The sequence below is a fragment of the Onychomys torridus genome, chromosome 6, assembly GCF_903995425.1.
Source record: "Onychomys torridus chromosome 6, mOncTor1.1, whole genome shotgun sequence".
Classification (NCBI taxonomy): Eukaryota; Metazoa; Chordata; class Mammalia; order Rodentia; family Cricetidae; genus Onychomys; species Onychomys torridus.
In genome coordinates this window covers 30514168-30528789 of record NC_050448.1, presented here as the reverse complement: position 1 = coordinate 30528789, position 14622 = coordinate 30514168, and the positions used below count along the sequence as shown (strand labels likewise).

Below are 14622 nucleotides of genomic sequence, written 5' to 3'. Positions count from 1 at the left end.
AATTCATGCACTGAAAAGTTTTTTGAATTTACAAAGCATATGGCTATATTTACTTATATTAGCAAGGATTGAGTGTAGCTCCTTTATGAAAAAAGTATATGTAATATAGTGACATTTATCTAACCAGAGAATACGAAACAATATGTGTGGAGAGCCACAGAGGTTTCCTAGTGAGAACTTATTCAGGGTCAGAGAATCTGGGCTTGCTTTGTTACCCAGCAGGGCTGCATAAGAGGATGATCTGGGTGTGATTACCAGGTGTTGGGAAGGGTCTGCACTTGGCTGTGCGGTGTGCTTTGATCTTGTAATGGTGATGTCTTTTGCCCCGCCCCTTGGCATTGTTATAAAAAGCCCTTTTCAATGAACGAAGTGGCTGTTGGGTATTGACCCAGGCCCTCCTGAAGCTGTTCTGTGTTTCTGTCTGTCTTTTCGTCATCTAGGTCTCTCTATCAGATATTTCCTCATTCCTCTCTCCTCCACCTAAGAACCCTTCAAGAGGTGAGAGCTGGACTCCCACAAATGTGCAACTCAAGTATGTTCACACAAACACATAAATATATCCATGCAGCAGTATAAAGGCTTGATTTGAAGATAAGTGTCATATTTGAAGAATATAATGGTTTTAACCCACCTATTCCACTATTTTTTTCAAAGATTTATTTATTGATTATGTATAGTGTTCTGCCTGCATGTGTCCCCGCATGCCAAAAGAGGGTACCAGATCTCATTATGGGTGGTTGTGAGCCACCATGTGGTTGTTGGGAATTGAATTTAGGACCTCTGGAAGAGCAGCCAGTGCTCTTAACCGCAGAGTCTTTTCTCCATCCCCCTCTTTCTACTATTTTTAATTAATTTACAAACTCTCCCCCCCCCAATTTAGCATTTTAAAATACCAAATATCTACCATCCCACATAGTAGTTGAAGTTAAAGGTTAGAGTGTGGCTTAGATGCATGGCCCTGGCTCTGGGTCTTTGATGAGGCTGCTTGCAGTCTTTTCAGTTGGGTTAGCCATCTCAAGACTTGCTTAGGGCTGGAGAGCATCTCCCTGATAGCTCACTTTACAGTTGTTGGTAGGATGCCATTGTTCTGCCCACTGTTTTGGCTTCACAGGCTTGTTGAGGTTATTTATGAGTGGTATTTGGCTTCCTTCGAGGGTTTGTGACCTAGGCCCTTGAGCTTTATTCTGTTTATTAGCAGTAAGGAATTAAGTCCAGTGAGAGGAAGCCTAGGCTACACCTCTTTAAGGAGGAGCTATAAGAAAGAAATGGTAATGAGAAAATTGGTGTGACAGATAAGTAGGGATGTTACTTTCATTCCTGGCCAGTGGTGGAGAGGAAGGGCACCGGATTCAACTTCTGGCCCTTTTATAACCAACTAGAACTTTAAGCAAGGACCCTTAGATCCTTCTCAATGAAGTGAACATAATAGTAATCTGTTGTATAGAGATGTGGACATAATACGTGGAAAGAAATGAAGGTAAAGTAATTAGTATGCAGGCTTTTATTTAGTAAGCAGTAAGATCTGATATTTACCCTCCCCTCCTCTGTTGGGACGTATAAGTAATTTTTATATAGTATTGTCTTTCTGTATTTTATTAGCAGAATTGAGTTTATTTTAGGGTATCTCCCATCAAAGCCTATGTATTCAAACTTATAACTGTTTGATCTTGGAGACTTGAAAACTGCAGATAAATGTTTGTATACACACACAGGTATACATAGCAGATGCTTGATAAACACCATAATATGCCACTTTGGGCCAGTACACATTCTAGTAGCAGCCTATCCTACTTATTATTCTCAGGAAAGCATTGGTGGCTTTTGAATGTCTGTTTAAGGCAAGGCAGAAGCGCACTAAAGTTGGAAATTCTCCTTTTATACATTCCAAATGTATAGGAATGTTGTGTTTCCACAGAAAATGATTTGCATTATTTTCTGTGTATGTGTTAAGTGTATAAATTATTATGCAAGGTTGTATACAGCTTCTATTCTCTTGGTGTTTCAAATGTAAGCCAGACATGGATGCATGTAATGAGGTGTCCACCCAGCAAAGCACACACGTGGCGTACACACACATAAGCAGATATATCTGAAATACAGTGAGGTGAGAGTGGGGCCCACTTGAGACTGAGCCTTTATTGAGAATCCTGTTGTACTGTTTTTAAGCCACATTGACTTGTCATCTACACACATACACACACACACACACACACACACACACACACACACACACCCCTTTGGTTTCCATTTCCACACTAAATAGAATACATGGAAAATGTGTTACTGGAGTAGAAAATTCTGATTTGTTACCAGTTTCAATGATCTGCCTCAAGTCAGCAAATTACTCTTTGGTATTCTTTATCTTTCTTGATACAGGAAACTGTTAAAGATGCTGCCTATCAGTGGGAGATCCTTATTTCAAATTGATAGCAATGAAAAGTAAAAGCTATCTGTTAGCTGGTTCCTTTTATCCTATGCATGGCAGTCCTAAATAAACCCATCTGATGCTGTAGTGGTGTTGGGTAAACTTATAAAACCATATTGTATTATGTTACTGTGGAACATAACTTTATAAGCAGCCAACTCAGATAAAATTTGTAATCCTACAATACAGGCGATTATTTATTTATTCAATAATTTTTTTATCAAACACATAATCTACTGGAGATGCATTTTACATAAATTGTGTGGCGAACAACTTCAGGGTAATGTTTTGTTTCAGTTTTTATTTACGTTAAATTCTGAAGCAAGCAAGGCATTTTGATTAGGTCTTGTTTGGCATTTTATTTGGTCTGATCCCCTGTATTTCCACTAATTTACAGCCACTAATTGGCCACATAATTCCCTTTCCTGTTGTAGTATGTGTTTGTAAGGTCAGTTTCTAGCTGACGGATTTTTCTAAAAGATGACTTCAGATAAGAACGAATATGTTCATTTGTCCACGTGAACCAAAGTGAGGGTACACGAATTTCCTGACCAGTAAGCCGAGTGGCTCTAATCCAGTCTCCCTGAGGCTGGCCGGCTGCTCTGCTGTTTACTAATTACCTCTCTAGTGTACTCTGACTTCTGTGGAGAAGAGGACCGAGTCGTCTTTGGAAGTAGTTGGAGACTCCTGACTTCCCTAGTGATGTTTTTAGAATATTTTCTGGGTATGACTTCTCAACTGAACTGATTGTATGTTGCATAAGCTCTGGAGGGGCCAAAACAAGTTAAAAAGCCACCTTCATGCACAGCCGCGGGACTAGGTATTAGGTCGCTTCTAGGAAGAAAAATTTGATTCATGGCTCTTTTCCAGAGGGGACATTTGCAGACTTCGCTTCCGCAGAACGTGAAGCGCGCCTCTTCCTGCCGAGGCCCGCGTCCCCGAGGGCGGCCTGCGGCTCCCCAGCCTCAGGTGTCCGTGCGGCCGCTAGCTGCCGGCGCCCGGGACTTCCTGTCTGGGCGCGGGGCGGAAGGATCGCGTTGCCAGCCGGGGCCGCCGCCGCCCCTGCCGTTAGGTGGTGGGGCTGCTCAGCCCGGCGGCGGGAGGCGGGCCGGCCGCCGCTTCCTGTCGGAGGACGCGCAAGGATCCGGGCGTCGGAGTGTGTGCGAGTGCGTGAGTGTGTGCCGCCCGCACGGCGTGTGTCTCCGGCCGCGGGTTCCGCCTTCTCCCCTGTCGCCGCTGCTCAGGGTGTAAGTCAATGTGAAGCAGCAGTTCCAGCCCCGGGATAAACATGGCGACGTCTCTGCATGAGGGACCCACGAACCAGCTGGATCTGCTCATCCGGGCCGGTAAGCGCAGGGGAACTTTTCTCCGGTGCATCGGTGCAGCGGGCGAGGGGGCGCCCGGCAGGCGGGCAGCGTCCCCCGGGGCGGTCAGCGCCCGGGTCCGGTGTCCGCCTCCGTCAGCGGGGCGGCCGCGGAGAGGGGGGAGTGAATGAAGTAATGGAGGCGACAAATCAGGAAGTGATCACCTTGGAGAGTAACCTGCCTCGGATCCCGGCTGTCGCCCCGGGCAGCGCGGCAGCGGCGGGGGCCGGGCACGGAGCCGCGGCTAAGTTGGGGAGTCGGCGCGGGCGAGTTGCGCGCTTCACCCCAGTTGCCGGGGAACCAGGAAGTGAGCGGGGCTGTTGTCCCCGCCGCCTGCCACGCTGTCCGGCCGAGAGGCTGCCCCTGCCCGCGGCTGGGGGCGCTGGCCGCCCGCCGCCCTCGCCTCACACTTCACACAGCCGCCACTTCCGCATGGACGCCGCGGCCCCGGGAGCTACCCGCCAAAACGCGCCCGGCCGGCCTCCTGCCTCAGCCCTCACGGAGCAGCGCCGGAGTAACGGTCTTGAGGCCACTTCCCCGGGCTGAGCGGGACGCCGACCCGGCGCCTCCCTGGCCCCGGCTAACGGCGGCGGTGCAGAAACTAGGCTGCTGCCCTTCCTTCCCTCGTGGGGCGGGTGTTTCAGGGGGACGGGAAGGACACGGGGTGTATTCCGTGCAGCCGACCCGGGGCTTTGGGACAGCGAGGGAGAACGTTTATTTTTGTCAACAGTGGGTGAAAGCGAGGTGCAGGGCGGGCGGGAGGGCGTCCTGGCCCCAGGGAAGTCTCGGCTCGGAATTGCCCCCTTTCCCCTCCCCCCCAAACCTCCCACCATAGCGGAAGCGCCTGGGAGAGGACAGAACGCGCGCGATTGACAGGCCCGCCGTTCCAATCTGCGCTCCGAGATGTTCCAAATAAGAACGTTGATTTCTGGGGGCGGGACCATGGGCCCGAGCCGGGCCAATGAAGATTGGGCGGGAGTGAAGCTGACAATGTACGCATGGAATTGGAGGGAAGAGGAGTGTAAACACGGAAGTGGCCGCGGGGGTGGGGGATGTGCTGCGCCACTGCTGCAGCGGAAGGGCACGGACTTAAGTTACATAGAAAAAGCAGCTTTCCTTGCTAGCAGACAGCGCAGCGAGGGCCCCAGGTCGATGTGGCACTGCTTGAACACTGTTGCTTACTGAAATAATAAGCGCACGCGGTCCTCTCTCTGGTCCTGGTTCATGTCATCCTTGTGGAATTGGAAGATGAGAAATAGTCACCAAACAGTACTGCTGTAAAAGATCTGAAGTCTCCTTCTATTGTTGTTAGATAGGGATCTTGAAATCGGTAGTTTGGCTAACAAAGCTGACCCAAATTCGATTGGGAAGAAAAATCAACATATGTTTATCCCTAAATTTAACAAAACTTGAAATTCAAATAAAATCTGGACTAATAGAAGCATATGTACTATATAACACATAACGGTGAGTGTGTTTAGTCTGTGGCATATTTTACACATTTCAAAAATCCCTGTGGAAAGCACAATTTATTGAGCAGCGTTTGAATACCTTTTTTGGATAAAAACTTATGTTGAATGAGAGGCAGAACACTGAGAACTTCGATCCTTCAGTCCATTGATCAGTGTGAATTAGTGTACATTTTCATGTCTGGTTGGTGGTGTGTTGAGTGTGTACTCTCTTAGAGATGATTGCATTTCTGGGCCAGAGAAGTGCTCATGGGTGAAGACCACTTGTTGCTCTTGCACAGGACCTGGGTTTGGTTTTCAGCACCCACGTTCACAACCATCTGAAACTCCAGTTCCAGGGGATACAACCCCGCTTCTAAACTTCATGGACACTAGGTACACATATGGTGCATATAAGTACAGGCTAGTTTAATTAGTTTAATAACTAAACCTAATGATATTATTTCCAGTGCATGTGAATACTTGAGAGAACTATAACACAGTTTCCTCCGTCAGAACCCTGAGAAAAACTGTCAATATAGAGAACTTAATTCTGCAAGTGGAAGGTTTCTTGCTGTGAGCTTTTGGAATTACCAGGAAAACTGAATGTGGCCTGTAGGTATTTTGCTAGGAGTGCATATTATATTACATAGTCTTCGGAAATAAGTGTTTTTATCTTTTCCTAGGCGGTCCTGTTTTGTGGTGCCAGGGATCTGAGCCAGGGCCTTAGGCAAATGCTCACCATGGAGCTACACCACCTCCGATGCTGGCTTTCTAAGGCTTTAGACACCATTTTCCAGATCTTGATTTTTGAGTACTACTTACAGAAATCTTACAACTGAAGGTTTTAAAATCACACTGTGCTATGAAAGACTGCCTTATACATAATTGTTTTATTTCTCCCTTCACGTTCATGTAATCTGAAGGTCCCCATAGGCTTTTAGAAGGAAACTTAAGAGGATTTGCTGATATGTTCAAGAGTTAGTTCAGTGAGTTCAAAGCTGGAGAAGGAAATATGGATTTAAAAAATTTACGATTTTTATGTTTCCAAATTTTTTATTGCTGACAGTTTTTAATTCACATGCTTTCAAAGTTTTGTTAGTTTTTGTTTTTGAGACAAAAGTCTCATGTACCTCAGACTGACCTCATACTGTCCATGTAGCTGAGGCTAGTCTTGATCCCTTGCCCTCCACCTGCTGAATGCTAGTGGTAGAGGTGTGTGCTTGGGGATTCAGCATGCACTCTGCCAACTGAGCTACATCCCCAAACCCAGTGTCTGCACGTTTTATGAGTAAATGGATGTAATGATCTCTTTATCTCGTTGAAAGAAGTCGCCAGAGACAGGCAAGCACCTGAAAATCTATATAATACACAAATGAAAAGTAGCTATAATGATTACAGTAATTTCCTGATGATTATGTAAAATGACTGATAGTTGGGAAGAATTTAGCGAATAAGCAAGCTTTGAATTGAATATTAGTATAACTTGCTTCTAAGCAACTATAGATCACTTAATAAGATCACTGCTATATCACTACAGGATATATTGCTTTTACCTTCCCTATTTACAACTAAAGTTTTACACATATAGTCCTTTAGTTATTAATATTTATACTATTAGGAGTTTAAGTGGATGAAATAAATAAACTCGTATCAAATTGGTGTCATTTTAAAATTAAAATATTTTGTAGTCAAGACTCAAAATATTCTTATTAAATTTGCATTTGGCTGGCATATGGTGATGCCTTCCTTAATCCTAGCACAGAGAAGGCAGAGGTAGGCAGCCTAGCCAGGACTACAAACTCACAAACTTGCTTCAGGAACCATGGAATCGAGGGTTGAGGTTCTCTAGTTAGCTCTCAGTAAAACTATGTCCTAGTAACCTTAATCTTAACCTCCTACCCTCTTTAGCACATGTCTAGGTGAGCGACCTCTGAGGACTTTCAAAGCTCTAAAATTATGAGTGGTCCAACACATTTAATACAAAGGTAAAGATGTAGGACTTGCTTTTAAAAGAAATTGTAGAAAATACACTATGTGAGTATATCATAGATGTTAATTTCTTTTAGCCAACCTTTGAAAACTTACAGTATTTGGTGTAGTTTAATACATGAGGCTCAGTTCCAGTATGAGTGAGTGTGTATGTGTATAGCGGTTAATAAGGGAAAAACGATGGTCTGACATTGTTGCTTTCCTAATTATTTATGTGAACATATAATGAATGCACTGTTTTGATTTGAGAGAAGATTTTCAGTGGAAAAGATTCTACTTTCTTTTCTGAAGTGCGCAATCCTTGACCTCCTCCTCCTCCTCCTCCTCCTTCTCCTCTTCTTCCATCCTTTCCGCCTTTTTTTTTTTTTTTTTTTTTGTTTTGTTTTAAGACAAGGTCTCACTATGTAGCTGAGGCTGTCCTGGAATTTAGTATGTAGACATGGCTGGCCTCACACTCAACAGGGATCCACTTGCCTTTGCCTCCTGAGTGCTGACATTAATTTCCTTTCTCTTTTGAGAAGGGAGGTCATCAGAGTGTACTCTACAGTCCCCCCCCCCCCCCCCCCCCACCCCCAGGGTTTCTCTGTGTAGTCCGGGCTGTCCTGGAACTCACTCTGTAGACCAGGCTGGCATTGAAGTCAGATATGGGACTGCCTCTGCCTCCTGAGTGCTGTGATTAAAGGCGTGTGCCATGACAACCTGGCTGCAGTGCAGTTCTTAAATGAAGAGGAAATGTGTCTGTGGAAATACAGGATAGTCTGTGTGTGTGTGCATTCATGTACGTATGGAAACCAGAGGTTGACAGTGGGCATCTTCTTAGTCACTGCCTTATTTTTTTTGAGACAGAACTTCTCATTGAGCTTGCAGACTGGCTGTCCAAGAAGTCTTTGAGATCCTCCTGTCTCTGCTTCCCCTCTGGGATTATAGTTGCTTGTAACACTGACAGGGTACTGGAGATTGAGCACCAGTTCTTTATTTGGGTGTTGGGTATCAAATTGAGATCTTCCTTCTTTCGTGGTTCAGCACTAGTTATCTCATGGACAGAACAATGTATATATTTGGTCAGTGTTCATCTCGAAATTTAAAACTGAAGAAATCTCATTTCTGAATATCTAGTAAATGTCGGTTATCTCTTACCATACTACTTCTGACAGAAGTGTTTCACTTACCAAGTCTTCTAGATTTTGGAATATCAGCATATGCAAACTCCAAAGCATTTCAAAAGTTCAGATTTGGATATTGCTGTGTCAGTCTTGAAAAAAATGATTAAAAGTAGCATTATATGAAAAAGTAGGGCCAGCCGTTGGTGGCATATGTCTTTAAGCCTAGCTTCTGCAAGTAGATGTCTGTAAGTTCAAGGCCAGCCTGGTCTACAGAGAGAGTGTTCCAGGATAGCAAAGGCTACACAGAGAAACTCTGTTTTGAAAAAACCAGAGAGAGAGAGAAGGGAAAAGCAGGTGACATGTATTGAAATAAAAATAAAAGAATGGCATTAGTTTTTTTTTTCTTTCTTTCTTTCTTTCTTTTTTTTGCTGTTGGCCGGATGACTGAGTGGTGGTAAAGGTGCTTGCCAGGCAAGCCTGGAGGCTGAGTTCAGTCTCCAGGAACCAGATGCAGGTAGATGAAGATAAAATGACTCCAGAGTTGTTCTCTGACCTACACACACCACATGTGTGTGTCCCAGTACATGTTTGTGTACACACACGTTAAAAGTGACATCTGAGGGTGGAGTGTATGACTCAGTAGTAAGGCCCTGGATATGATCTCCAGTAAAGGAAAAAAAATTCATTTGGAAGATTTATCAGAGAAATTACCTGTTGAATTCTTTGTAATATCAGTACTAATTAATATTATATATCATTGAGTTACAAAGTCATGTCAGGGTATAAGGTCAATCAGTAATTCAACAAAGCAGTTTTCTTTAGAAACAAATAATGGGCAGGGTGGGGGTCTTGCACACCTTTTATCCCAGTAGTCAGGATGCACAGGCAAGTGAATCTCATGAGTTTGAGGCTAGTATGGCCTACAGAGTGAGTTCTAGGGCAGCCAGGGTTATGCAGAGAAACCCTGTCATGAAAAACCAAGTGGGGGGAAAAGGAAAAGGAAGAAACAAAAAAATGTTAGAGAAGGGCGGACAGCATACTGATCTAGAGATTCTGGGAGGCTGTCGGGGTCTAGCAGGTCAAAATATTTTTCATGATATTGAAAGATAATACTTAAACCTTTCAGTTTTACAAGTGTATAGAAAAAATATAATTTTAAAAATATATATACATATACATACATACATACATACACACACACATATATGAAGCATGCTGGACTTAGTGGCATATGTCTGTCTGTAATCCCAGCTACTCTGGAGACTGAGGCAGGATCATTGCAAGCTCATGTCTTAAATAGGCTATGTAGTGAATTCAAAGCTAGCCTGGGCAAACTAAATAACACCCTGTCTGAAACAAAAGTGAATGAATGAATGAATGAAGAGGGCTGAGGATATAGTGTAGCTGAAGTTTTCCTGGGTCCTGCCTGGCCTGAGGTTGGGACACATCTCTCAACCACTGTCCTACAAGTAACACACAGAGGTTTATGTTAATTAAAACTGCTTGGCCCCTAGCTCAGGCTTACCGCTGACTAGCTCTTACATTAAACTCAGCCCATTTCTGTTCATCTGTATGTTGCCACGTGTTCCATGGCTTTACCTGTGTGCCAGCACATGCTGCTCCCTGGATGGCTGGCGTCTCCTGACTCAGCCTTCCTCTTCTAGCATTCTTGTCTGCTTATCCTGCCTATACTTCCTGCCTTGCTACTGGCCAGTCAATGTTTTTATTAAACCAGTGTACAAAAGCATTATCCCACGGCATTATAGCATAGTAGTAGACTGCTTGCCCAGTATATATGAGGCCCTAGGTTCAATCTGTCATGAACCCCCACCTCCAACACATACATATATGTCTAATACATACATACGTGTATACATAACATATACACACTTGTAAAGCCATTGAGTTATTTTAGTTATTTTTCATAACATATATTTGTATTTAAGTAGCATGTATACGATTATAAATAAGTAAATATTCTTGAAGTTAAAGGTTTGTTTGCTTTTTTATTTATTGTGCTAGCCCATGCTGGCTATATTAAAGCTCCTAAATGTTGGGCTTTCAGGCATGAAGTCATAATGCCTGGCTAAGTTTTATTTTTCTACAATAATTATCTGTAGATAAGACTTATTTTCACCCGAAGTCTTTTTGAGATTCTCAACAATTTGAATGCAAAAGTGTCTTCTGACCAAAGTTAATTTTAAGAATGGGCTGTCATTTGGTGTAATGGCCACTAGCCACCTGTGGGTATAGAGTACTTGAGATCTGGCTGGAAAATTCAAATTTGAAAGTTCTTTATATTGATTACATGCTGACATAGCAGTATTTTGGATGTATTATGTTAAACAAAAGGTATTACTTTCAGTTGGAGATGTAGTTCAGTGATTGACCTCTCCCCCATAAAAAGGTATTAATACTACCTTTGTACTTTTTAAAATGTGGCTATGAGAAGATTTTAAATTATGGCTTGAATTTAATTGGCGAACACTGGCTTAGAAAGTCATTCTAATTGTCTTTATACTTACAAAGCTATGTTGATTGAAGGTCAAGGGAGACAGATGTTAAGGTCAGCAGTCCCAGATCTCTTCTTCATTGTAGTGGTTTGCGGCTTGCTCGGTCCCTGCTGGAGCTCTGAGTATTAGAGGATGTGGTCAGTTGGCGCAGAACTTGAGTGATGACCTTGGAAATACTAGTTTGTGGCTCGTGTTTAGGAGAAAACCACTAACACCTAATGAAGGATTTCTCATTTTCCATTGCTCTCAAACTCCACTGCTAGTAAAGTTTATTTCTGACTAGAGAACATTGTTATGAACTCGATCCATTGCCAGCATTCTCTCATGCAAAGCAGAGAGGTATGCCTCTTGTCAGACTTAATTACCAAGTTTGGTATTTTACAACAGCTGTTGCGAGTCTGGAGCAGTGTACTACAAACACCAGCTGATTAGAGATGGAGCTGGAGCGGGCATATTTACCCATAGTAAATGGCAGCACAACCATGCTTATTGATGGGGTGTGCTCGGAATTAAATCGCCCTGAAATATATTTGGTTTGATACATTACTTGAAGGAGGCTTGACCGGGAGTTTAACCGCTAGAAAATGAGACCTGTCCAGTGACGTCCTCGCTTGTTTCTGTTTTTAAACTGAGTAGCTTCTTTTCTACCATAAATTTCATACATGTCTAGAAAGTAGTAAGAAGGAGTTTTATTTGCAGATATTGCTTTTAGTTTGCCTGCTTTGGTTGCAAGGCACTGTTAAATTTATACTTGTATCTTTAGAAATATGCAGGTGTGTGTGTGTGTGTGTTTTTTTTTTTTTTTTTTTTTTTTTGTTTTTTTGAGACAGGGTTTCTCAGTGTAGCCCTGGCTGCCCTGGATCTCACTCTGTAGACCAGGCTGGCCTTGAACTCACAGAGATCTGTCTGGCTCTGCCTCCCCAGTGCTGGGATTAAAGGCGTGTGCCACCACCGCCTGGCTGCAGTTTTAATTTTTTAATTATTGAGCTGAAGAAAATAGCATTGAAGTTTTTAAAAGTACAGAACTAGAGAGATATTAAATTTCTGGTATCAAAGATTGTTTTAGAAAATCACCTGTTGACTTAGGTCAACAAAGTCTAGATACTCCTCCCTTTATAAAATGGGTAAAATATTCTGGAACTGCTCATCTGACACCAGACTTTTAGGTTTTTATTAGCATGGAGCTGCAGATGAACACGGTAAGCTTCTAAAGTAGAAAGTACCACTCTGTTCAGCAACTGTTCAGTTCCAGAGTTATGCGATTACTTTACATTTGCATTGGGTTTTGACAGTACTCTGAACGTGCAGCTGCAGGAGGCAGAGGCTCTGTTGAGACACAGAACTCAGATTTGTAGCCAGCACTCGGCGGTGCCTGAGAAACGGTCAGGTGATGCAGGCTGGTTGTACTTATCAGTTCTGGCTATTTAAAGTACTAGTCAAATATTTCTGGGTTATAATTTGTTAAATTTTAGGGGGAAGAGAAGTTTGGGGTCAGAAGTAGAGACAAGAGAATACACTTTAAAGACCTAATTGGAATTGGGTGTGGTAGTACACCCTTGTAATGTCAGCATTTAGAGAGCAAAGGCGGGATTGGGGTTTCAAGATTTCTGCCATGTCTAGAGTTCTAGGCCAGCTTAGGCTGCATGACACTCCATCTCAAGAAACAAACCAGAACAGAAGAGAATCAAGATGAATTTGTAGTAACATGAACTTAACATGAATTAATGATTTTGAAAATGCACTCCAAGCTACCTAAGAATTTAGGGCACACTATATATAACTGTTAGGCAAGTATTTTTGTAGTTGTTATTTATAACTTAAATATTTTAAAATCTGTAGTTTTATTGCCCTCTGATTATTAAATACTTGAAACTATAATTGTAGTACTATACAGTTTTTAGAGTATATCTTCATAATATTACATAAGGAATTAGCTTACCCAGGATAGTTTATTAATAGCTCCTAAGACAACAGCTAAATTACAACACCAATCCTGCTTTAAAGAGAATGGCTCCCGGGTTGATGTTTAAAACCTGAGGATTCGCTTCCAGAGGGTTGTTAGTCTCTGTGAGTCTTAGAGGAGGCCCTGTGAAAAACATCCTCAAGATTGGCCGTGTCTTCTACACTAAGTTTTCAAAGCTGGACTGGTAGCTGAGTGAACCCTTTGCCTCACGGAAGCTGCAGATAAGAGTAAGCAGGGTCACCTAAAGATAGATTTACTTAGAGGTTTGGCTGCCTCTCTGCGTCCATTTAGCTTGGAGCAGATTTCCATAAATGGAAAGAGCAGCTGGAGAGACTCAAGTACCTAGCTTGAGAGTGTGGACGGTGTGGAACAGGTGCTAAAAGAGGCCTGAAGTTTTCAAACAAGTGCTCCCCAAATGACTGCCTTTTTAAAGACTGGGGTTTTAGCATTTGGTGAGTTTGGAGGCTCTAAACAATTTTCTTTTTACGATTCAAGTTTCTTTAGAAGATTCATGTCTGGACTTGTGAATTTGGCATGGCTTTATGAAACCAGGAACAGTCACAGCAGCTCCTTAGGAGAACATCTTCAGAAAAACAGTCAGATTAAAATTTATTATTTATGTTTCAGAACCTCTAATCACATAAATTATTCAGTATATAAATAAGTCAGAGTGTGAAATAAATGTATGACTAAGATAATGTATTCTTGACAGTCCTCCTGTAAGATCATGGGATTGTTTTTTACTTGATACATAAAAGAAATGCACGTGTTATATGGAAAATCTAGGGCTAGATACACTGCTTAGAGGTGGAGCACTTGTCTAGCAATGTGGGAGGTGCTGGGTTTGATCCTCAACACCTGAAAACTAAACAAAACCAGTTGTGAATGCAAAGCTCACCGTTTTACAGGAATGAGAGGTCATCAGACTGAATTCCCATTTTATGCCAGGCACTGTTTGTGGTTTTCACAGCTTGTCCTGCTCTGTCAAAGCAGAAACTTAGGCATCGGAGAGTAGTGGATTGCCTTAGTGGCAGAGTCTAAGAACCCTGCTGTTAAACCTGCAAGTGCAGACCTCTGTCTGAGTACCTCATTGTTCCACCAGTCATTTGATAAGAGACCATGAAAGACATGTAAGAGAGATAGGAAGAGCCATTGAATCGGGACCGTCTTCCGGGTAAGATCATCTGTCTCTGTCCATCCACCCACACATGTACATTTCTTAGGGAAAACCCAGCGAAGCCCACTGACCTTCTGAAAAGAAAAATGTTACTGTGAAAAAAGTTAGGAAGTGTTGTGACAGTGAAATTAATAGCTTGCCTGGTGATTGTCCACTCCAGGAGACTATTAAAAATTGAGGCAATTCTTTAGGCTGCTTGGAACAGAAGTGCTTCTAACTGGTTTCTGTTGGCAATCATATTACCCCAGCTTAGAGACAACACATCAGATGACATAACTGACCTACAGGGTGGTGGTTCTCTCCCTGTTCCCCAGCCCCTGTGGATGATTCTCCCTGTTGATTTTGTTCTAAAATGGATGCAAATTTTGTATTTCAAGGTTCTTTCTTTGTTTTCTTTTGGTTAAGATCCAGGAACTTCTCACTAATTCTAATTAGCTTCATTGGGTTTTTGGTTTTGAGATAGGGTCTGCTTATATATAGCCCATGGTGGCCTCTGCCCGAACCTTCCAAGTACTGGGATTATGAGAATGTGACACTATTACCTGGCTTATTGGTTGCTTTTAAAATCAACACTCACTCTACACAGCGTAGACGTTAACTTTAGTATTCTTCATTACTTTAGTAAGTAGTTAGTGAG

General features: G+C 42.8%; 1 protein-coding gene across 5 annotated transcripts in view; it reads left to right on the top strand.

Annotated features, from left to right (window-relative positions):
• Elf2 (E74 like ETS transcription factor 2) overlaps positions 1 to 14622 on the top strand; it is an 87727-nt gene that overhangs the window by 59370 nt on the left and 13735 nt on the right. Inside the window, exon 1 of one of the 5 annotated variants that reach the window (XM_036190415.1) lies at positions 3592 to 3771. The exons of the other annotated variants lie outside the window; for them this stretch is intronic. Within the exon in view, the coding sequence (XP_036046308.1) occupies positions 3714 to 3771 (58 nt within the window). The 5' untranslated portion in view covers positions 3592 to 3713. Of the gene's footprint in view, positions 1 to 3591; positions 3772 to 14622 lie in introns of those variants that run through there. 5 annotated transcript variants of the gene reach the window in all.